This window comes from Centruroides vittatus, unplaced genomic scaffold (assembly GCF_030686945.1).
Source record: "Centruroides vittatus isolate TY-2023 unplaced genomic scaffold, ASM3068694v2 contig_193, whole genome shotgun sequence".
NCBI lineage: Eukaryota > Metazoa > Arthropoda > Arachnida > Scorpiones > Buthidae > Centruroides > Centruroides vittatus.
Window position 1 is genome coordinate 268,766 of NW_027121185.1, and position 26,946 is coordinate 295,711.

General features: G+C 28.0%; 1 protein-coding gene across 2 annotated transcripts in view; it reads left to right on the top strand.

Annotated features, from left to right (window-relative positions):
• Window positions 1–26,946, top strand: part of su(f) (cleavage stimulation factor subunit su(f)) — a 56,706-nt gene that overhangs the window by 1,774 nt on the left and 27,986 nt on the right. For both annotated transcript variants that reach the window (XM_067264810.1, XM_067264812.1), the window contains exons 2-4: window positions 16,315–16,362; window positions 17,177–17,287; window positions 20,406–20,501. In XM_067264810.1, the coding sequence (XP_067120911.1) occupies window positions 16,315–16,362; window positions 17,177–17,287; window positions 20,406–20,501 (255 nt within the window). The remainder of the gene's footprint in view (window positions 1–16,314; window positions 16,363–17,176; window positions 17,288–20,405; window positions 20,502–26,946) is intronic.

Consider the following 26,946-nt stretch of genomic DNA (forward strand, 5'->3'; position numbering starts at 1 on the left):
AGCCTATGGCAGGTACAGCAAGGGGGGAGTGGTGGGACTTCTGGGATGGGGCTAAGTAGTTAAATGCAGTAGTCTTTGTGGAGGCAGAGCAACATGATTTTAGGGGCTACATCTAGTGAAGGGTCACATTTACAGGTATGGTTCCTTTGTTTTGTTTTTATGAGTATGATATGGTCTATAGCTCTGACATGGTCCCAACTGTCTCATTCCGGGGTGTAATTCTACTGCCATTCACGTGTTCAGGTATATTAATACGTGTGTAGTTGGCTTAAAGGGAGATATGTTCACAGTAGTGAATTATGGTTCTCACTACTGTGGTTTATGGAATGTAGGTCTTCTGTAAACTTGCCCAACTGCTCCATTAAAAAAGATTTTATTGCAAATCTCTATGTTAGGTTATTTGTAGATGCTTCCATGTTTACTATTTTATTCAATACAATAAAGTTTATTAATGTATTGCTTTATTGTTTTGTGAAAATAGTAAATATAGAATTCTTATGGATTTTTGAAGATATTGTTGCTAATGATCCATGTGATGAAAAATATATGAATGATGTTCTGCAGCCTCAGAAACATTGAGAATTACTGCTCTAACACATCCTCAAAGATCAGTGAGTCTGGTAGCAGCTGGTAAATTACTGGAAATTCTATAGGTAATATTTTTGAATGATGTTGGTCTTGGTAAATGAACCGATTTCCAGATAGACCCTTAACATGCTGTGTGTATTATAATGTGAAATTGAATTGTCATCCAGGGATATTTGTCGTATTTTTAAAAACTAAGGCATTGGATGTATTTCCTGGTAAAGCTGTTTTTAGTTATGCTACTGGATGTTGCTTTAAATTATTTCTGCTTTTGAAAGAAATACACTGTTGCTTTGATGATATTATATAAATCAATATTTAGAGACAAGGCAGAATTGTATCTGATTTAAAATTTAATATTGCAAGCAGTTGATGACTTAGTTTAACAGATTTTACAATTACTTTGTTGTTTGTGTACATCTTGAATTTTGTCTTAAATGCTCTTCTGAAGTTGCTATGTTAGTACTGCAGTTGCTAAAATTCTCAAAAGTCTTTTAAGAAAGCTGTCTTAAAGATGATTCACAGTGGAAGTTTATATGGTCTTCTATTGCAGTTGGGTTGCCTAGCAACCCACTGTTGATAACAAGCAATACATAAAGCAAAGGTGATATTAATCTTATCAAACTTTTTCACATTATAGTAGATAGCTTAAAGAAATCAGCCAATTGGTGAAACTGTAAATGTCATAATCAACAAAAGGAGTTCTTTTGTTTTCTTAATGAAATTTTACAGAAGAATGAACACAATTGTTCAATTGTTGTTTGCACTGGTGAGGCATCAGTGATGGTCTTTTATTAAGATCAGGCCATTTGGTTTTTTGCAGTCTGCACTATGAAATACAATTGGATGATTCTCACTGATATGACAGCTCAGTGGTTCTAGTGTAAATCCATCTTTATACAGCTTTACTAGATAACACAATGGGATGATATTGTAATAATCCAGATTTGAAAGCTCATCTAGATACAATGTTTACAATTTATTCTTCATTTTTCACTTTCTCTAAGAATATGATCAGTTAGAATATCTCACCAGAATGGGTAAAAGTTAGCAACTGTTAGATAATTAAGTCTAACCCATACTGTGTTAGATAAATCCTTTAAGAATATTTAATGTCAGATTTATATTGTTAGGTAAAAGTTTGTTATGGTTTTATTTTGCTTTATTATAATTTAATAATACAAAGTCTAGATTTAAGTGGCAGATAGTCATTTTTTACAGATGTCATTCCAGGCAAATTTTAACATATGAAAAATAATTTCTAATGTATACATAATTTTAGTTTTTTTTTTTTTTACATGAATGTATGTACAAGACAAATATCATTGGATGTAAGTTTAATTTTTAAAATATGATTTTATATCAATTAGTGATGTAAGTTTTTTTCCTAACTTGTGAAGTAACATATAAAGCTACATTTAAAATTATAAATTATTTTATAAGTTTAGAAAAATGAAAAATAGAATAATGCATTCAGTATTTCTTGTATAATAATGAATGCATTATTCTGTTAAAAGCTACAGCTTTATCCTTATAACATAGTGTAAAAAAATTACAATAAAGTATTAGTTTAAGGCTTGTCATTTTTCTATGATGCTTTCTTAAATTGTGTTTTATTTGGTTAGAACTAATCTTATGATGTCTCTATACAAGTGTCTATAATGATCTATGTACTGCACATTATAGACACTTGTATAGAGACATTCTGTCACAAATGCATGTATTATCATTTTTATCGGATATTCATTACTCATTCTACAGGGATAAAACAGGCATCTCCAGCAATTTGTCTGCTGGAGATGACAACTTATGCAAAATAAAGTGGTGAAAATTATGGTACATTTTAAGTGTTCTGCTTATATGTAATGAATGTAAATCATTTTTCAATCAGATTTTAATCTATATGATAAATGTTTCATTAATGTGATTGAATGATCTCAGTCACTTTGTTATTGAGATCATTCTAAGACTTCAAAATTGTCAAAACAAAACTCATATTACAAAAATGATCACAGTAACTGTGCATAATACACAATGCAAGACTTGGTTCACATAAATCCTCTTGGAAATAAAGAATCAATCAGTGCAGAAAAGTACTGTTTGGTACTTGATGTAGTCAAGCTGAAATTGGCAAATAACAGTCATTTTTAATCAACAGAAAAGGAGATATACAACATGTAGTGTGAATGATGTATCATAAATTTCAGGAGATTAAATTTGCAACATTCATTCACTGTATTCCTTATCTCTTGCCCACTATCTATTCATGAATATCAATAAAGCAGTTCTTGCAGCAAGAGAAATTTTCCAGTCAAATGATCATTGAAAACTGTTAGAATTTATGAATTCTGTGTTGAAATGAAAGAAGTGAAACTGTAGCCAAACAAAATTATTTGATTAATAAAAATTACTTTGAAAGTGTGTGATATCATTTTTAACTTCAACAAATACAACTACTACTACCTCAATAGAAATTAAGTAAATGAAAAGAGCTTACAGCTAATGAATATGTAAGTTGTATTGATTTTAAAGATATTCCATATTACTGTAGTAAATTTTCAATGAAAAAATGTGTATAATTGTTATTACCTGTAAGAATATTCTTATATTTTCTAATATAATTAAAACCATGCTGTAATTGCAGTGTTGTTTTTTGAAAATTAAATATTACTACTATCATTTTTAAGATAACTTCTCATTTTCCAATGTGTACTATAATTTTTAAGCTATTTCTTTTCCCTTATGCACTGTATTGTTCTGTGACAAAACAGAAATAAACTAGCTGTCAGTAGTAGTAGTAGTACTAATAATAATTTCACTAAGTAAAATTATCTGAATCAAAAATAAAATGTTTTTACCACAAATACAGTACAAGAAGTATACAGTTTTTGTATTTATTCTTCTTTAATGTCTTTATGCTCACTGTCCTAGTGTACTGAAAATACAAAGTATGATTTTGGACCTGAAAATACTATATTGACCAATTTTTTAATAAAAATTTGAGTTAAAAGTCAAAGATATATGCAATTTAATATTCTTAGAAAACCTTATGAATTAAAAGTAAACACAATTCAGTTAAGTATAAAAGTTAGGTCTAAAAATTCCATCATAAAAAATACTTATAATTAACTAAATTATTCATTCATGAAATTTAATAAAGTGGTGATCATTTAAGCAATGTGATTATAATTATTAAGCTCTGGTTATTAAAATAAATTAAATTATTTATTTTAATAACCAAATCTCTTTAGACTATATTCAGAATTTAATAGTTTTTCTGAATAATTTTGAAACAAGAATATAGAATTAATCTACTTTAGATTAGAATGTGAAATATTTTTTACCATCTGTGAAGAGGTGGTATTATAAAAGTAATTTTCACAAAAAAAAAATAATACTAGACCTTTCGAAGAAATGCAAAATGGAGTCTTTTCAGGACAAAAAAAGAGTTATCTTTAAAAGATACTGCCCTTCATATTGCTTAGGTTTGTTGCGTTTTACTTTCCCAACTGTTATGTATACGCAACAAGGGAAAGTGTTAGAATTGTGTCAAATTTCCCCCTCAGAGTTTTTTGCAAATCTCCACGTTTTGAGACTTCCTGAATCTAAAAAGTCAAATAATGGGAAATGTATTCTGTGTATGTGTTGGCATCTATTTTCCTTAATATCTCAGGCTGGGGTAAAGATAAGTAACGAAATGTGACATGGTGGCTTGTATATGAGGGGCAGTGGGGTGATAAATTTTGGTGTTTAAAGGTCGAAGGGGTGGGGATATAATTAAGCTTTTTGCTATTTTATAGGAATTAAAAAGGTAAAAAAAAAAAAAAACTTGTAACAGATGGCATCACACACAATTTTATTAAGTTATATTGTAATTAAAGTTACAAGATCTTATGCAGAAAATAAGTTTTATAACAGCCAGGAAAGTTATGCAACTCATTCCTAGATTTTTTAGTGTGTCGTCTGCACTTAATACTAAAGTTCAAACACAGCTAGAACTAGTTGGAATTTTCCTCTTGGTTTCCAAATGTGGAACATTTAAATTTCAACAAAAAAATCTAGTAACAAGAGGTGCATAACTTTCTCAGCTGTTGAGTTTTTATTTAGAAAAAAATTTTATGTTATTAAGCAAACATAAAATTGTGTGTGATGTCATCTGTTATCAGATCTTCTTATGAAAACTTTTTATAATTTTAATAAAATGACAAAAGCCTTAATTTTGAGGGTAGGAGTGGGTTTTATAAAAAAAAAAAAAATGTGTAAATGTTAATAATGAATAAAATCTTAAGTCCTACCCCTTTCAATCTTTCGCCACCAAAATTTAATAGCATTGATGCCCTCGTATACAAGCCGTCATGCCAAATTTCATTTCTTAATCTTTACCCCATCCTGAGATATTAAGCAAAATAGACACCAACATACACATACATATTCACGGATTTTTTTGGATTCAGAAGCTCTTCAAATGTGGATATTTGCAAAAAACTCGGAGGGTCAAATTTGAAACAATTCCAATATCCTTTGTTATGTATACATAACAACCAGGAAAGTAAAAATGACTATAATTTTTAAGAATGTTAGGATTGCTTATGACTAAACTGATAAAAACTGTTCAAAAAATATTACAGAACTGAATAAATAGCATAATAGTTACTCAATATAAAAACTTGCTCTAAATATTTTATTTTGGAAACTTCCATTATGTTTGAGACCAACACCTGAAGATGGGTGTGTCAAACTCTAAAGTATTTAGAAATTTTAAACATTATTAATGAATAAAGTTTTTTTTATTAATTCACTACAATATAGTTAAAAGATTTGACTTTTTTCTGTTAAACAGTCCTTGTACTCAGTTAAACAAAAAGAACTATATTTTATGTTTGATTTAGAACTAGACTTCATTTAATTTTGTTTCTATGAACTTTGGAGTTATTTATTTAAATATTTTACTATAATTCCTCTTCCTCGATAAGAATTTGATAAACTACAGTTAATGAAACAATCTTTTCATTTAATAAGGAAAATTAAATAATAACTATAAGCTTTGACATCAATTCCAGATTTCTCTCTTGCACCAAGTTCGATCTGTCGGCGCGGGTCTGATTCGTCGGTGTAAAGTTTTCTACACTAGCTCAAAATTCGGTGCGAGACAAAATGTTTTATCTTCATTGGTCAATGAAGATAAAGTAAACAGAGCACTTGAAGTAGCAATAAAGACGCTGTAATTTAACAGTATTCTCAAATAATTTTCTTGGATTCATTTAATGTATAAGGTCGAATTGGATTTCATAAAGAAAATTAATAAATATTTATACAATGACATTTTTTTGTATTTTTATATCAAATAATCCAAAAAATGAATTAATGATCAGAATTATATTAATTTAGTTGTTATTGTATTTGTTGAGTTGTTATACTATGTAATATTTATAGTAAGTTTTGATTCAGTTTTCTATTGTTAAAATTTTATTATTTGAATAAAGTAAGAAAGTTTAACCTCACTTTCTGGCCCATATGTCAAGTTTATTCTTTAAAATATGAAAATGTGTGTTTTTTAACATTAAAAAAATAATTAAAGTTAACATTTTTAAAGAAATGTTTTATGCTAATGCATTTTAATTGTCTAACCCAAAATTTATTAGCTTTTTTATCCTTGAAATGTGGCAAATTTTGATTTAGTTTTTCATTCAATTTCATTAATATACAAGTTAAGTAGACACGAACTGTTCTATTCATTTGGATGTAGCAGCCTTCTATGTCGTGTGTCGTTCATATACGCTTTGAATGCATTCTTAGGAGACGAGACAAAGTGGAGCTTTGATGATAATTTCCTATTAAATTTTATTGATTTTTCTGAATAATTTCTTAGTATAAGATGATCATGCATACTTCAATTCATCAATCAAATAATTTTTTGTTTTTTTGTAAAACAAGTTATTTGCTGCTAAATATTGTGTTTCATGGTGTTAATTTCCATATAGTTTAACTAGGAAAACTAGATTTCAGATTTTTATTATGGAAATACATCCATACTTTACCAATGTTTTAATAAAATTTTCTTTATAATTAGAGAACTAAAGTTATTAGCGAGGTTGCGGCCGACGTTTTCAATGCAAAAACGTGTACGTCGGATGTGAGGCCCTTATGCCATTAAACAATAATCCAATCCAGTGTATATGTACAGTACAATACTGTGCTATTACACTGCAGTTTCATTATTCACCTGTTAATTCACTTATACAAATCATCAGAATGAATCGGTTCAGATAATTGGAGTTCTACTGTACTTATTTTATGGACATTTATTCAGATCAAGAGTTTAAGAAAATGATGCAATTTCTGTTACATTAAGGAAAATAATTTCACAGTACATTATTTTTTGAACACAAAATGATGATTTACTTAACAAAACAGCACTGTAATACTAACTTGGCATTTGAATTTATTAGCATTACTCATTACAAAATTAAAGCAAAAGCTTAATTGATTGCATTATAAAAACAATACAAATTTTACCTTATTTTACAGCATATTAGAGACGCTTGGTCCCAAAGTTTTTTACTGTATTCTGGTTAATGAAAGTAAAAATATGTTTAATTAAACAATAACATTATATTATTATTTGAATTGGGTTAGGAAGTTATCTGTAGCCAACTAAAGGCCATTCAGGGAATTCATTAATCTACAGGAGATTGCAATTCCACAAAGAAGATGAAGATTTTTAGAAAAATTGCATCTTATGTGCCATGAAAATATAGTATTTATACCAGAATTCGTGAATTTGTAAGTTATTCTTTAATGTCAGGATATCAAATAAGTTATTCATGTGAATATATTCTGTTACTTGATTACCTAACAACTTCCATAATTCTTTGTTTAGACAATCTCTATACCATTTCTTTTTATATATATTAGGATTACCTGTGGTTAGTCTTTAATGTCAAACAATTTAGTGGATTGTATCGTCCTGTATTATGGCTACATTTAATAATTAGATATAAAGTAATTTTGCCTAGAGGTAGGTGATGAAGTTTCCATCTTGTAATAAATTTAATAATTATAAGTTAATATTTAATACAGAAAGTTCTGGGAGAAAAGATTTGGTCCGGAGCAGGACTCAAACTGTCAACTCCCTCTTACCATGCAGATGCGTTTCCAGTTATGCTACCTGTATCTCGGTCTAATCTTTGCCTCCAGAATTATTACTCCGGGTCGATTCTTTTCTTCCAGAAATTTATAAATTAAACATTAAATACTGATTTATTTATAATTATTAAATTTATTATGAGATGGTTATTTAATTGCTTACCTCTTGGGAAAATTACTCCATATCTAATTATTAAATGTAGCCATAATTTAGCCCCTACCATATTTCAGATTGTTTGGTATTAATCAAGATTTGGGTTATTCGAAGTTTCTATTTGGTTAGTCATCAATTAGAATCATTATTTATTATTTTCAATTTGAAGTATTTAACAATAAATATGTATTAAAAACTGTACACTCAAACCTGTTTTTGTACGATTTTTTGTGTGTGTAATGTGTTTTGTGCAGTACACCAATTTGATTGAAATTCATATACCGCACACAAAACAAATCGCACAAAAAAAGACTGCACAAAAACAGGTTTGAGTGTATAGAAGGGCTATTAATTGACTGAAAGATCAGAAATATCAAAGTTAAAATTACTGAGTATTTAAGTTATCTGGAATACAACTTGGGAAAATTGCTTGAACTCTGTTTTCTCTGATAATCTGAATCTCTAATTTAAACTTAAATTATCTCCCTTAACAATAATGGCACAATTTTTGAGTCTATGATATGTTTTAGTTTATTTACTTTTTTAAGCAACAGTTGTCGGGGCTAAAATAATGATTGTATTAATAAATTACAAATCAAATTAGATAATACATGGTTATAGATAGTACAATATTATAAATGCTGTGGAGCACTTCAAAAATAGTTTCAAGTGTGCATCAATATTGGTGTTGCATAGGTTGACCGCGAGATGGAAAAACCATGCAAAGGCTTATTAATTGATATCTAATTCATATAAATAAAACTAACATTATTAATATTGCAGCATTTCAAACTTCCTGCTACTGCTGATGCATCTTGTATGAGCAAACTTTCATTTTTGAAAAGAAAATTGATCACATTATCTGCTCAACTTGGCTATATTACTAAAATGTTAGACTTGAAATTTTATGTAGATGTAAACTGTTTAATCTGCAGTAAGTTATGATAAAATTAACACAATGGCAATTATAAAAATTATAAAAATTTAAGACTTTCCTTTAATCTCGGCAATTGTTTTCATTTTTAATTAAGAGGACCTCTTCGGACTTAACGGGTAAAACTTTTACGAACAGGGTGATCTTATTTTACTGACAACTAAAAACAGTAAAAAGTATAGGATTGATTAAATTTAATCATATAAATCTATTCAGCAATGCAAGTCAGTCTGAATGTTTGTAAAATGATTTATAACTAGAAATTGTCTTTAAAAAATTTTAGTTTAATGACAGTTGCTCGCTACCACCCCCCATAGATCTATCGTAGACAGCAGCTAGCTATAGAATGACGGACAAAAATTGATTGTAAGTTAGAATAAGCGTAAATTCAAATTTATATATTAATATATTAGTCTATACTTATAGGACGAAGATATATTTTTTGTTAAGCCTGACAATCCTTCTAATTTAGGACAAAGAGAGTTGTTGTTAGACATAAGTTTGGAATTTTATTATAGTTTGAGGATATAATCATTGTTGCTAAAGAAAGCAATTGCTACAGTTCAGTTTGCGTGTAAATAGGTCACGATCGAGCAAGTCACCGTATTAATTCTCGGCAAACCAGTTTATTATAGTTTTCCTACTGCTAATTAATTTTAATTTATTTGCTGATAGAATCTGTCGTTTATGTATCAGTTATCAATTTTTTATTGGATAATCATAATATATTAAGTAAAAATATTACAAAGCTTGTTTGCGGACAAGTTTTGGAAGAATAGTCTCAATTATTACTGACATAGCAAGGTTTACTTCTTAAACTTTTCATAAAATAGATTTTGGTCTAGTTTGTTTAACCCTGATTAATTATTGCTGATCTAAAAAAAATTATAAATCATTCAAAACTAATTTCATAACTATAAATTACTAAGCGTTGCTAATTTCAAACAATAAAAATAGGCCTGTAGGCAGTCACTGACTTTTAGGCATAATGCATTCCTAAAAATGTTTAATAACATTGAATGAAGTATAGAGTTGCATGTTATAAAAGAAGTTCTGTTCTCATACAAGATGATTAAAAAAGCAAAATTATTAAAGTACACAAGTATTACAGTGAATGTATAACATTGCATAAACTCTTACATTGTTAAAACTATAGATTAAACAGAAAACAGGCATTAAAATTTGGTGTCTACATGTGATTTTGTTGCCAAACGTAAAACATGCAGCACTGTTACATTTTGAGCAACCATTACACAATAGTTCAAATATTTGTCTGTCAACCAGATGTGTGAAATGTGATATAAGTGTATAAAAGGATTACCAACAAAAGAATGATCTGTTTGAATGTTGAAGACTTCTTGTATACACAAGCTTATGAATAAAACATTCATTTGAAGAGGAGGGAAAAGCAAATTAATTGTTGTTATTGACATCAAAATTTTAACAAAGACTTTTCTGATTTTTTTTAATCCTAAGTTCTTGTTATTTTTTTAATGTTGAATGCTTTCAACTAAATGATCCTATTTACAATGTTATGGAAGTGATGGAGGATTATGGTTGAAGTGTCAAATAGACATTACTGTTAAATTTTAAAGAAAATAAACTTCATCTCTCTCTCCTCAAATATTAAATGGATGTTTTATAATCATAAGCTTTATATTTTTAAGTCTGTTGATTTTTTTTTTCTTTTTATTAATTTGTTAAAGTAGAATCCTATAAAGAAAATTTAAGTTGAATGTACGTTAAGAATCACTCACTTAGTATAAAGAATTTTATTGGTCTGGCACATTTTTTCACTTTATTATTATTATATCTTAATTTTAAAATAAGGTCTGAAAAAAAGTTTTTGATTACTCAGCAGAATCAAATTGAGAAATAGTTATGGCTAAATAAAATGTATTAAATTTTATGGAGACTTGTCAGTTAAGTTGTTTTTTGATAATTTGGTTTAACTAAGAAAATACGGTCGATAGTGAGGTTGAGGCCAAAGTTTTAAACGCAAAAACGTGTACGTCGGACATTTAGCGCCACTTTCCTGTAAGTTTAGAAGTTTGACAATGGTGTTTGGAAAGTCGGTAGAATCGTGCTCGACGTTCCAAATGCCATTGTCAAACTACTAGGCAAACAGGAAAGAGGCGCCGAACGTCCGACGTACACGTTTTCGCATTTAAACCTTCGCCCTCAACCTCGCTTAATGTTGGTGGTGGGTGGTCATTATGGAACAGAACTGGGCCCACCAATAATTACCAAACAAACCAAATTACTTTAACAAAAGTATTTTAGGGCAACTATTATGGAATAAATCTGGTGATTTTTTTGCTATTACTACTATGCAACACTCACTCCCTTCAACATACTATAAGAGCAACAATGCTGAATAAACTTAACTTTTCAGTTTAAAATAAGCTGTATCTTCTGATAGACAGTGCTCTTACTATTGTAGGGTATTAGAACTTTTTCATACAGCTGTGCACTCTTAATGTTTATTTTATGCTTAAATTATGTTGTCATCTTAATCATCTTAACTGTGTTAAAAATAGTTTCATTCAATAGCATAATTTACAATCTAATTCTCTTCAGATTATAGAAAATTCAATGTAATAAAGGAATTTACTTGAGTAATAATGAAAAAATACTTGCTAAGTCAAACTCGTCATGCCAGTAATTTTAAAAGAAATTGTTAGAAATATATCCAATAAAAGAAAGAAAAAGACAGATATATATTTGATACATATTCAAACAACAATTTTAAATTAAAGACATTTGATGAATCATAATATAGAATTTATACCAGTCATTAGAGTAGGACGACCTACTATATAAATGCTTCTTTTATTTCCAAATTCAATGTTAAAATGGAGATGTCGGAAACAAATTCACAAATGTTGGATAAATAAAGTTAATTAAATTTTGGGATTGTGACAAAAGGATATGAACATATTTCTGAAATTTTTAGTATAAAATATTTTTTAATGTATTTATTTATTACTTTCCTGGCTGTTTTATTTAACAGAGGGAAAGTACGGCAATATGTCAAAAAATGGCCTTTCCGAGATTTCTAAATTTTTAGATTTGAGAACTTGAAATGTTGAGAAAAGCCAAAAATCTTTTGGGGAGGTTTGTGTAAATTGTGTCCACACACAGTTCCTAGTGTGTATCTCTGTGTAGGCACAATTTTGCTCATGCACTTTGAAACTTAATAACTCCTGTGTCTTTTGTTGAAAATATCTGAAGTTTTGCAGGAATGATTGTGTATTAGGGGAATTTTTTTTATTAAGTTTTGATAGTTAGAGGTTGAGTGATGAGGAGATAGAAGGGGAGTCGTACATCATATATTGAGTGGGGACGGACTTAATGAAGATTTTATTAGCATTTACAGTTTTTTATGAAACTCTTCTCTATCCTCAAAATTAAGCTTTTAAAAATTTTAATATAATTAATAATATAAAAACTTTTTGAATAAAATCTCATAACAGATGTCACTACACACAATTTTAAGTGTTTTGCCAGGAAAGTCATGCAACTCATTGCTGAATTTTTAAGAGTTAACTATGTAGTTCCAATTCTCTAAATAAATATGCTTGAGACTACATTTCAAATTGTTGGGATTTGTAATTTGTGTTAATTTAAGCAGTTAATTTGATAATTTTAAGAAAACGCATAATCATACCTTGATGGAAATCTTAAGATACAGTGATGTTTGTAATTTTTGAATGAATAATTTATAAAATTAATTTTTGTCATTGCTGTGTTTGTTGTTATTAAATTCAGGTTGTTCTGTACTTTGGTATTGTTTTTGATGGTGTTGGGCATATTCTCCAGTGATGCAGAATGTGCTAATGAGGTTGGGGGAAATTAAAGAGGTCCCAGGAAAATTCACAGTAAAAAATTACTTTTGAATTATTTTGAAATTATTGCACGATGATCATAAATTTTGCATTTTTAGACTTTAAGGAGACCATTAATTAGTGCTCCATGCCAAGAATAGACTATCCATGGTATTCGGGACAATGTCTGTTGTGTTCCACTTGTTTTATTTCCATCAACAACATTCTGTATGTTATCCTATCGGTATGATGATGTGCTTAAATCGAGTACTTTTAATTTAAAAAATTTTTACATTTATTTATCAGTTTAATGTAATGCAAAAAATTGTACAATTGACCTTTTAAATGTTTGCATGGTTTAATTAGAATGTTTCAAACTATGTACTAATTATTATTAATTCCTTTGTACAATGTTTTCTTTTGTATGCTAGCGTGCAAAATATGTTACAACAGTAGTTCTCGGTCTTCGTTCTCCAGAGTACCAACCTTGTTTACTGTATGTAGTCATAAGATTGACCATTCACACTAACACGACTTCAAGAACAATGCATGGTAGGGATGAGATAGCAGGAGGATTGAATTAAGTACACAGGACAAAGTAAACATTCTCTCTCACTTGGTTTATTGTTTTATTTCATGATTTTAAGATCTGCTATTGTGGAGCAGATCTTAAAATTAAAGAATGATGGTATGAAAAATTACATAATTGGAGAAATGCTTTACCTACTTGTCGGCAAATCGGAGAACAAAGCTGTTGTGAAAAATCTTAAAGGTCATTGTGAACCTTGGATAGAAGAAGAATCATCAAATAAATCATATTTTCCATTAAACAAGTTACGTTTTTCCATTTTAATGAAATTATCATCATTTTTTATTTATTTTTTTTTTTTACTTACTGTTTGTTTCATTTTTAACCCTTGTTAGGAAAAACTCATCACTGGTCTAGGAAGTTGGTCAATGTCGTCATTGATAAGAAGTCTATTTTTATATATTTCAAAATAAATTTTAAATATATGGAACAGATTACTAATGTAAAAGATTAAACTGAGTTTAAGACAACTGGGTAAAACATAACTCTGAACAAGTGCTCCCCTACTTACAAACAAGTGAGGTTACCAAGGGTTTAATCTCATTTACCCACTCATTACTTTCTAGTAGTGGATGTTCAAATGTTTTTTTTTCATTTAATGCACATAGTTTCATGATAAGTTTAGTTTCCATAGTAATTGAGTAACACTTACTGAATTTATCTCCAATGTTAGAATGTCCAATGGTGACAGAATGTCAGAATTTGCGCGAGAATGGAAAATTATGATACCCAATAGATTTCTCTTTGATATCAGTGTAAGTTTTATAGTTCAATTAGTTGAGATAGATTAATTTTCTGTTACACATTTAATACATCATATTATTTTTAGGTAAGTTTTATATTATTGACTGATTATTAATGTTGGCTAATAATATAAACTTGTATACTGTCGGTCCTTAATTTTATAGACCCTGATATAATGAATTTCAGAAACACTTATTTCAAGTTGTTAGAATGAAAATATAGTGTGTTAGAATGTTGGATTGTGTTGTTGGTGCGTGGAATGTCGTGTAAAATTCGTTTTATAATAAATATTTTGATACAGTGGACAATCTGCATTATCAGACCGATACTAATAGGAAGAGCCTTATTAGTTCATTGATCATATCACAGGCTCGATATCGCATACGGTGATGTTTCCTATATCGAATGTTCTGGAGTTTGAATGCTAAATTAGAAAGAGATTCAATCTGGAATTCAGACGGTATCTGTATGTGCGAACTGTATACACTTGCACATTGTATTTATTTTAATGTGATGTTATTACTCTGTATGGATACAGAATTATGCAAATTTAACAAACAGATAGATTTTATTAAATAAAAGAAAAGTTTTCAGTTAAAATCCGACCATCCTTGGCTTAAAATCTCAAATATTTTAAGTCCTAATTACCTGTTTAATTATGTAACAAACTTTTGCCCATAATGGACACCTCCTTCCTCATATTAGTCCATTAAATCGAGATTTTACCATACTGGATAATTTTTAAGGAAACATTTTATATTGATATGATTAAGTAAATATTAAAGTTGTAAGTGTTAATATTTTAATGTTACTTTTAAACTTCTGTTTGTTTACGAATATCTTTGTTAAATGTCTGTCGGACCAGATTCTTTTACCAATAAGTCATTTCGATACGGACAAACTAGTCATTGTGGTTACTCAGCCAAATTAATCAATGCACTTTTTAAAACTTTACAAATATAGGACTTACCATACAGGTCATGGTTTTGAAAGAGCACAGCAAAATTAATTACCTTGAATTGTCTCTTTTTGTATACATTCTGGGTCCGAAATTTTGTATATATTCTTTGGCAGTTGGCAATTCTTAAACTAAAAATGGACTTTGCTTGTGACTTTACTCAGGAATGGTTTTTAAGAATTGTTCGGACCCAAAATGCATACAAAAAAGAGTCAATTTGAAGCAATTAATTTAGGTTGTTCTCTTTTAAAACCATATTCTGTATGGCAAGTCCTACATTTATCAAGTATAGCAATTGATTAGGAGATGCTTTGAACATATCATAAAGTAGTCAGTTTAAATCTGTTTTGCTTCAGAGTTTAAGATAATGTGATTTAGACAAAAAATATCTAATAATGTAACAATTACATCACTTAATGCGTATAATAATAATCACATTGCAAGCATTTTTAATTTAGTGTAGTGAAATGTTTGTTTAGTATTTATATTATTAGAAATAATTCTGATATAATTGAGTGATACGTTAACATTCGCATTTAAATATAGCAAAATCTGATTGTCGTTACGGTGGCAATTATTTTGAAAATATAATATTTTTATATTCTTTTCGTAGAACCGTTGTTTATAAAAGATGTTCTCTAGAAAAAATATGAAGTGGAAATATTTTTTTAATAAGGCATCGCATTTATTTTTGCACTTATACTTAAGTAATCTCAATTGTATTTTATCTTGAATGGCGTTTTAAAATTGCACGTGTAGCTTGATAGACTTTAAATTCTTGTTGCTGTCTTTTGTATTTTGCTAGATTTTTATTAATAATAATTAAATAAGTGTTTGAGTTATAAATACTTACACTTTGTACAAAATATATATTTCATAAAAAATGCCTTTAATGGAAAATTTCCTTAAAAATTAATTAGATTTAAGAGGAATATCTTAAATATACATTCAAACCTCGATGTAAAGTTACCATTTGTTTGCCACCGAAAATGGCATTGGATCAAATCGGGTGCTAAACAGAAGGACCTCGAACGATAAGAATTATATAAAACAACAAGGTCTGTGCACAGATTTGAAGTCCGAAAGTCACCCGATTTGGTAATAAAAATGCGTGTTGCCATGTGAAGTTGCACATTTAATAATTGACAGAGGCAGAAGCGGTTTCTATTAAGTAGTTAAGAGGACAATACATTTGTACTGTACATATTTATTTGCATTATGTTGAGGTTTGACTGTTTTTGACTTCAAGTTTTGATATTCAGAAAATTAGTTACTTTGACATTGCCTGGTCAGAAATGAAGTTCATATATATTTTGATGTCTTAAGATATTAAAATTCTTTTCAAATAAAATAAATAAACGTTTATTTTTCTTTCAGGTTAGCGAGATTTTTGCGGAGAAGCAAATATTTCATGGTGAATTTGAGGTAAATCATATTATTTAAATGTAAAATTTATTCCGTTAATACAGCATATTTGTTGTTTATAATGAATTAAAATCAAATTGTTAATCTGAAATTGATTTATAGGTTATGCAGACTTTCCTGATTATAATTAACGTAATAAGTCTATATTGTAAATTAAATCTAAATCTATTTAAAATTTAAATATATACAAATTATTTAATGCTAAGTTATGTAAATTATTAATTGATATAAATATAATTATTTTGAGTTTTGACTATTAGAATTAAACAACAATTTTATTTTTTTAATCATACATGTGCAAATTATTTTATCCTATTAAAAGATTATAGCATTCAATTATTAGCAAATAAATTAATCTAAACACACTAAACTCTTGTTATTCCAGCCATTCCTTGGTACAGAGATGTCAGATTAAGTGTTTATGGGCCGAAAACCTTCTTAAGGGAATGAATGACATGATTCTGTGGTACCTATATTTTTTTAGTGGGTGGGTAATATGGTACCACCCATCGTGCAATACTGTAAACAGAAATAAAACTTGAGTAAACAGGAAAATGAGATGTGTGGTGTGAATAACATTTTCATGGAAACAGAAGTGCTTAGGCAATGATTTGTCACACTAGGGTATGCCAGATAATTGAGAGGCCAGATTAGCAAGAGTATGCTGTATTAATAAAAACATTTGAACATCAATCTCTTAACTCTTTTTACATTTGTTGGAAACATAGTTAAGATAAATATATATATATATAAATTATTTAAATAATATTTTCAATTTAATTACTTACTTACTTTATTTATTTTAATAATGTAGGATCCAAGACAACAAGGATATATTCCAGACAGAGTTAAGAAGGCCGAGAAAAGATTGGAACAGAACATTTACGACGTAGAAGCGTGGAGCGTGCTTGTTCGAGATGCACAGGTACTCGTTTTAAGTAGCATATGAATTATATGTTGAATTATATTGAATAATGGTAAAACATTATAAAATATTTTAAAATTTAACAAAGGTTCATTTTGTTTAGGATATCAATGTAAAATTTACATAGGATAATGTATTCAAATTTGATCACAAATAAAGTTTCACCAGTGAAAACTTTATAAAATTTTATCTATTGAAAATGACAAATGCACTAATTACTAAATTTTAGGGAAATGATGGAAAAATATTTAAAATGCTTTTTAACCCTTTCCATGCGGCATATGCCTTTCGGCGTAATTAATCAAAAAATTCGATTATTTTGCGTTATATTCGATTTTCCAGCGATCTTAGCTTTGATTCGCTATTCTGTAGGTCGATTGACTTTGTTTAAGCCAATAAACGTTTTGTTACCACCCCTGGGCCATAAATATTTTGGTAAATACATCTCCTACTATTCTACAGTAAATCTTTGCAGTTAACTACACAGTTGGCTGAAAACAATCAAAGGGAAACTCCTTCTACAGTTTTATTGAGTCTCTTCTGTCTTTGTTGACGTTACTTTAACTAATCACAGACTTATGAAACGAAAAAATTGCCGCGAAAAGCCCCGCCTCCAACCTTCGAAGTAAAATGTAAACAATCACTGTAAATTAGCTTTTTAAATCGATTTTTAATTCTAATTAACTAATTTAATGCACTTAGACATTAAATTAGCTAATTCGACAATGTTCAGCGATTCTCTGTAGATTAATTTTTTTTTTTTTTTGTTCGTAACTTTCAAATTTGTTCGTAAACTTCATATTATTTTAAATATGTATAAAACTAAAAATTATACAATCGTAAACTGTAATATGTTCTTAATCAAACGCAAAAAAAACAGATTAAACATAACGTGATTTTAAAGCGAAATATCGCGATTTAAAAATCATCCAAAAACTGCAAAAAATGCGCCGCATGACGAATTCCACTCAATTATTTGCTGTAGATTGCCCGCATGGAAAGGGTTAATTAATATTTATCTGGCATTTCTGTATCCCTGTTAAAGAAATCTCTCTGAGGTTGCATCAGATATGATAGCATACAATTTGAAGGCGAAACAATCTTATATATACTTGATGCTGCAAGTATCTAAATGGTTAAAATATCAATCTTTCATAATTATACATTAATGAATGGACATATAATTATTTGTTTTCAATCAATATGTTTGGAATTAACATTGTGTCAAGTAAGTGAGAAGTTAATATTTTTCTTTACCTTCTTATTGTGAAAATAGATTGATGTTTTTGTCTAGACAAAATAATAATGCTGAAAGAAATTGTTTGATAAATTTATAGTAGTAATACCTTATTTATGGATAACATATTTGGCATTGATACTTCAAGTTCAATGCAAGTTCAGGAAAAAAAGATATGCCCCTTTTCTCATATTGTACCAGAGATTATTAATGTTCTTCTCCAACTGGAAAGTTAAACCTTTTGAGAATCAAGTAATTTCTATCTGAGGTCAGGTATTGTGTAAAATTGAGCAGTCTTTATTTTAGTGCTTGTCATTTTAATTATTAGCTAGTTCTAGGTGTTGTTTAAGTATTTAAGTGCAGCAAGAAGAGAAATTTTCTTATTTTGATATACTACTTTGCTCAAAATTAATACAAGCAAATTTAGAACAAAGTAATACATTAAAAAATGATTTTATTTGAAATATCCTATTAGAACAGATTATAATACATATTCAAAATGATTCCAGGTAATAATTCTACCACATTTCAAGAAAAATCAAAAAGTATGTCAGACTTTATAACCAAAAATATCACTTAAATCAATTTATAATACACTAGTATTAACTTACTAATAAATTTATGTTGATAGATTGATGTTAAAAAGTTTACCAATATATTTACGTAAATAACTAATCTCTATAACAAGCATATACTTAATATGTTCAATAAAAATTATTATTATTATAATACACTAGTCAGCTACATAATCTTTTCTTTATTCTAGCAACTTAATAAATATGGCAGATGTTTTTGAGGAACTTGACCACCACCCTGACTTGAAGCAAACTGCTCAAAAACATTTGTCATATCAGTTATTAATGTTAATTTTCAATGGAATAATTTACTTAAAAATTACATTCTTTAGTAACGTTAAATTTTACATTACATTTCAATAGAGAATTTTGGCATTTTATGACTTCTTCAACCCTACAGCAATGCATGTTATTTGTTTTCTAGAAATAAAATATATTAGCATCTATACAAATTTATCACATACTTAAAAAGTAGTGAGTAAATTTCCTGTACTGTGGTATTATTTTAGCTATTTGTTTCAATATGATGATGATCGAATTTCTGTGATGAATTAATGCTATCTGACTCAATTTATTGGCTTGTTGTGGAGATCTATGCTTGAATCTGATCCACACCTTTACTATTTATTATGGCGTATGGATTAGGGTTTCATTTTTCCCTTTCAAACTGTGCAAACTGGCTGACCTCACTGCAAGGTTTGTTAGAATGGATGAAATTGTGGCTTGCCATGTAGCCATTAATATGGGATTAAAAAATGTCTTTATGTTAAAAAATAAATTAAATTTGTTGTTTAAGTTGTAACATTGGATTCAAAATTCATCTAATTTCATCATAAAAAGAATAGTCTTTATTGTATTGAATGCAGTTGTGATTTTTGTTTTATTGTTTAATTTCTTAATCTTGTCTACAAACAGAATTTCTTACAGAAATAAATCAGTTCTGCAGTCTGTTGATGACAATTAAAATTGTTGATAACATTTTTGTCTTCATTAATAAAAAAAAGACATTTTATTTTATTAAAGAAAGAATAAACAAAGATAAATTATGAAATTTTTTGTAGCAGGGAAACTTCGGAACTTTACGTTTCTGTATTAGCTAGTCATTTTAAATACAGCTTCTAAATTGAACAAATTAATTTTATAAATGTAATCTTTATTTTATGATTTAGTGGTTTCATAGTGAAGTGATGAATTCTATATTTTCTAAATGATTATTTAAATGAATGAAAATTGATATCAGAATTTATCATATTTCTAGTTTTTACAAAGTTTCATTGGTAGTAATAATAATTCATTTTTAATGTAGAATAAGAAGATAGAAGAAGCTCGACCGTTTTACGAAAAACTCGTGGCACAATTTCCTAATGCCGGACGGTACTGGAAGCTATACATAGAACATGAGGTTTTGTATATTCACTATATGATCCTGACCATATTAGGTTTATTTTTAAATAATTTCCATTGTAGTTTGATAGGATTGTTATATTATAAGTATTATTGTAAATTAGAAAGGTACATTTCTTCACATCGGTCACATATTGACACACACGTGTTGTTTTCCTAAAAATGTGATGAAATTTTTATATTCTTGTTGTTATATATAAAATCATTTTAATATAATAAAAAATATTTATTGCCTGGGGGGAGTTAATTGGGTGTTATCATATTTATTTTAGAATTTTTTTATATTAGCATAAAACTGAAATAAATATATTTTAAAAAATCAAGTTCTTAATTCATAGTGAATCAACATATAACGGTTAGGTGTCTTGTCTCATTATTTGAGTCCAGTGTCTTTATTTCTTTATTCCATTATGAATTTTGATCGAATATATGATGATTGAATGATAGTGTGAAGTGTGAGAGTGGCGAGTCGTGCAATTAAGTTGTTATATTTGTGAACGCATACATGAAATCAAGATACACAAATCAAAATAAATTGAACTATGATAGTTATTTTTATTTTGTGTACATTTCTAAAGAATGTAAGAAAATTCTTAAACCTGTTTGAAAAGCTTTCCTGTCTTCAATTACAGATTAGATTTTTAAAAATATTCTAATTACAAAAATCATGAAAGATGCAGTTTTATCTTATCCATAAGATGCTGTAATTACCGACAACTATTATCAGTTTCTTTTTATCTGCTTATGTAAATGAGTTTAACTACATCAGATCTCTCTCTCAATATCTATTCAGTAGAATGTAGTAATCAGCTAATAAATTTCATAATTATTGAATTATATTGATAAAATTTCCTTCACAAACATCACAAAAAAAGTTTTAATTTTTGTTAAAAGTTTTTTGCGTGTATATTTACAGATTGAAAGATGTTTTCGATATTTGTTTGTTAATTTATTTATAAATAAATTAATGGGCAAACATTTTATATTAACGACATAATTTAAACTGGCTTCTTTTTTTTAATAAAATAAATTTTTAAACCTTAATTTTGAATGATTAAATTTGGTTATGGTATGTTATACATACAGTATTTAACCAGAACAAATTTCCAGTGTAGTAGTATGTATATAAATGATGATATTAGAAATTTTTGTTTGAAAAATAGGAAATATGAAAAGTATGTGTAATTGAAACAGTGGCTGAAATTTATCTACTAGTATTTGTAATAAATTATGATCTTGAATCTTTTGCTGTTTTATATTGTCCATATTTAATAAAGTTTAATGTTTGCCTCTAATACGTGACAATATTTGTTGAAATTAGTTTGATCTTTAAGATTGAAGAAAAATTGTTAGTTTATGATTATATGCTTTTACCGTATTTCCTGAATTCTAGGATGTGCTTTTACAAAATATAAATGTATCTTACATTTGCAGTCCTTGCAAGCAGACTATACAATGTTTTATACATTATTAACAGATGTTTGGCTACATTGTTTTTCTAAATTGTTACTTAATTCTTTTTCCTTATGTTGAAAACCCTTAAAATTTTATTGCAAGCTCATAGTTTGTGCTTGTCGAGGAAATATGGTAATTCTAAAAAGATTATTCATACCTCAGGTTTAGGAATCTCTTAACATCATCATAATAATAGTTGCAAAGGGCAGATTATTATTTTCTGAATATTTGTTACAGTAGATAGTGAAGAATTTTCTTTACAATTATTTTATCAGTTTGGGAATATGGTCATTTGTTAATGCTCGTGGTACTACAAAGACAGCAAAAGATACAGATAAATTTAAAATTTTGTACAATATTGATGTGATCATACTATCATTCTTCAATTTAACATAAACACTCATAATTTGATAAAAAACAGAGAGAAAAATATATAACCTATGAAACTTCTGATATTATTCATAGTATTAATAATACATCATCAAATAAGAATGATGCTATTTTAGATTAAAATTTATTGAAATTTTTTAATTGAACATTATATGCTTGTCAAAATTGTAAAATTGAATTTTACAATTTTCTAAGCTAAATGCATTTATATATTAAAATGAAAGCACAAATTACCACACCTTTAAGTAATATTTGATTTTGAATGCATGGGCAAGAGGATAAATCAAAAATTAAGAATAATTTTTTTAATAAATATAGTAGTAATTAATCATAAGATCTTAAAATAACTATAGAAATTTCATTTTATTGAAGAAATGACTTCAAAATTTGTATAATTTTGAGAATTCTACAGAATGGGCATCCCAAAATTTTAATGTAAAAAAAGTACACGTGCATTCCAATTTTTGAAGTAATCTTTGGCTTATCCTCTGATATTCATCAATGACATGGAATGTTAAGTACTGGAGAGTGTTTGTGTACTTGAGTTAATGATTGCATAAATGAACCAAATGAATTGCACATTATAAATACTCAAATATTTTTTTATATGAATTAAAGTGTTCAAAAACTTTTAGCTTCATATTTCTTAAATATATTAATTTATATTCTGTGGGCAATACTACAAAAATACAACTTTAATACTAGAATCTAATACAAATTATTAACTTAGAGCTGATGTTATTGGGTTTGATAGATTACTATATTTTTATAAAATGCATGCATACAAATTTTTCATGTTATCCTATTTTAAATTTTCCATAATTACAGTTGAACACAAAGTTAATTTCTTCTCATTTTAAAAATTATAATTATTACTACTATTATTTTATGTTGATAAAGTATGCACACAGACATCCTACACACAAATTCACACTTACACAAAATCTTTTCTCTTAAAATAAATTAATTTGATAAGTAAATAGAGAGTTAATAACATGGACTCTGTTGATTATATCTACATGCATATATATAATATAAAAATGCATATAGATGTCAATGCTCTAAACACAGTAGAAACTGTATTAACTGAAGCCAGAATTTTGATATTCAAAGAGAGAGTGTGGATTACGTGTAAATAAATTTTAAACGATATAGTAATGTGGAATATGAAAAATTTAGTCATTATGGACTAGTGTTCATAGTAGGACAGTATGTAGTCTCACCTTTCTTCAGTTTCTTCAAATTTCGCTTTCATTTAGGAAGAATGGCTACTATGATTTATGCTATATGATTATTACAGCAAAAACATGTCTTTAATAAATTGTGCAATGGATGAAGATGAGAACATTAAGAAAAGTTTCTTGAATTCAGTATATAAAATTTTTTTTCTTCTGATTTTGCTGCAGTTGCAGTTACAGCATTATTCAAAATAATGAAAAGATATCTCAGCTTTCTCTTTCATAAAACATCAATTATAACTTATATATAATTGAAAATACAGTAATGTAAAGGCCTACTCTATAATCCACATTTTTCAATTGGAAACACTACCTCATCATTACTTCAGTTAATGGAGTTTCTTCTGTGTATACTAATCAGCATTTTTACAGTATTGCCAGTTTTCTTACTTTTTTCATCTAACGCTTCATATTAGAGAGTAATTTACACTAAGAATCCAAATATATTCTTTACAAATGCTTTTGAATTAGGTGAAATTCAATGTATATAAACATTCTGTTCCGTAAATTTACACGTAAGTCAAGGAGCTAGGTATAAACTCTATACACAGTTAAGCTACTTTAGAATTCTGTCTTAAAGTTACTTGTATTAATATACTTGGAACTTTCAGCTTTAAAAAATTTAATATTAAATTATTTGAGGACTGACGATCAATTTTTTAGTTATCAAAATTTATACTTAACACACACCACTCGTGATTGATTGTGTGCAGATTGGAGTGAGTAATGTGTGCGTGTGAGGAATGAATGCAAAAACAAGATTTTTTTTTCATTTATGGATAAATTAAAATAAATATGGTATTTAAAAAAAAAATACTCATCTTGTTTGAATTATTGTATTACATACATATTAAGGTTGAGTGTGTAAAATAAAAAAAGAAATTGTTATTAATAGCAGTCTCTTTGTTTTTTGCTCATACAGGGCAGTATAAATAAAAGCTGCTTGCAATGTAATTTGTTTGGTGGCTTGTACATTATTGGTGTGAATTATTTTTAGTTTTTAAGTATTAACATTAATTATAACATTTTGAAATTCTGGTCGAATCGAAAATTGAATTTTGGCACTCCGATTTGCGCTTTGGCCGAGAGATCTAAAATTTAAGTGAATTTCTAGATGACGACAATATAAATTTACGTGTAAAATATTTCATTTCGGTTCGGGTCTAATTATGTAAATGATTATCACTAAAAATCAGGTAAAATTTCTAATTTGTGATGCTTCTTGATTCTGTCAAAACAAATTTAGTTGTAAAAGTGTTATCTATGTTTAAATGATAATTTACTGTTTCTTTAACTTACATATTTACTAATGAATCATCTTAATACACTGCAATATTTCAGAAAATGTAAGCTATCACTGCTTTAAATCTGTAAAACTGTATAGAATTAGTAAATCTTCCTTGAAAGTTTTACTTGAAGACACGAGATTTGATCAAAAACTATCCGAGACCATTCTTATGGGTTACAAAGGATTCGTGTTTTGTTAGATTAGTAAACAGGAAAAATATTTTAAAGTGTTTTAGAGATCTCGACAAACGGATCGGATGCCAAAAACTATCGGCAATAAACGGAAACACTGATGAGATAATATTTTTTAAAAATTCGCTATATATTTTGAATTTAATGTATTAAAAATATATATATGTGTATATATATATATTTCCGGTACGATCGAGACATCATGATCGGCAACGATATTGATTTCGTTGTCGGTATTTGGTGACAGATATACCATTATTAAGCATGCATTAATTATTGTCACGTTATTGAGGAGAGGCTTACGTGCTCGTGATATTTTGGTAATTGAAACGACAGAAAAGGTAGGAGAGGGGTAATGAATTATTAAAAATGATTAAGACGATACCCCAAAGTATAATTATACAAATATTTTCAATAATAAGAATTCTCGCTCTTTATAAAGTAAGATATCAATTCTAAACATTTAACATCAATTTATTACAAGTTGATTTTGAGCATTGGAGTTATTAAACAAAAATTATAAAATGCAATTTTTAGTGCATGCTATGAAACATTTCAAATTTATAGAATTACATAATAGTATATAAGTAAAAACATTTAAAACTTGCTTTACTTTTAAAATAAAAATTTATTAAATATAATGAGAAAAACTAAATGATCTAGAAGTTTTTAAAAGTACAAATTTCACAAAATATTCTCGATTAAAATGGTAATCTTCCATTGTCATAAAATCCTTGTTTCTTTAATGGAACATTGGTGGTCGGTTGGGGGTTTATGCCCAAAAAAGAGGCTAGCCACGCGTGTTTTCACATACATAACTAAATGGGCCAATTTCGTGTAGAAAGTCTTTCCAAAGAAGTGTGGTTACCCCTCGACAGATTGCCCGAGTGTTGCATTGCTAACTTTTATCAATCCAATCCTTTAACAGAACTTACTATTTAAAACTTTACAATATATTTTTTTTAAATTTTAAAACATTTTGATCTGATAAAAGAAGTATATGAAAGTGTTTATAGAAACATTTCTTTATCTAAAACTTAGAAATAGTAATTTTTTTGCATATGTTATTTTACATTTATTCACTGCATGTAATGAAGCAATATATATTACTATGTAAAAAATTGAGCCCAAATCATACTGATAATGTGGCAGAATTGTCTATCGTTAGTCCAAATTACATAATATCTTTACTAATAATTATAATTTATAGTTTAGTATTAAAATACATACAGTATTACTACTACTATTGACATAGTGATTTTTTTCACTGTATCCCATATTATCACTTTTTAGTCGTCAATAAACTATATTTTCAATGTTCATTTGTAGTTTATGGCAAAAAGGGTGTAAAGGAGGATGCACCAAGGAAAGGGAAAGTGGGCATTAAAATCACAATGCCACCTGCGGGAGAGTGGTCACCTGCTTGGCAAGTCGCACGTATTAATGTAAAATGTCAGATTGCACTTAATGAATCAATGTTACTAGTGGCCGTCAAGCTGCAAAAGTTGGATTGTCATCTACTTTGCCAAGCGTCACTGCAACAGACTATAACCATTGCCACAAACCCACTATTTTTGTGGTGCCTACTTAAACTGTAACACACAGAACTTAGGGCTGTAAGTTGATAACAATACTTTATGCTTGCTTAGTTACAAATCACTCCAGAATAAATGTTTTATATTAATAATCAATGTAATAAATTACCAATTCTTCACAAAGCCATATTTTAGAAATTATTATTGTCTGGCTGTTTGGGGAAATCATACTTTGTCAGTAGGTTGCAGGTTTGAATCACACATGAGGTGTGATTAGATTAGAATAAGTGAGGGTGAAAGATCCTCCATCCATTAGATAATTAGATAAAGGTTAATGACAATGAAA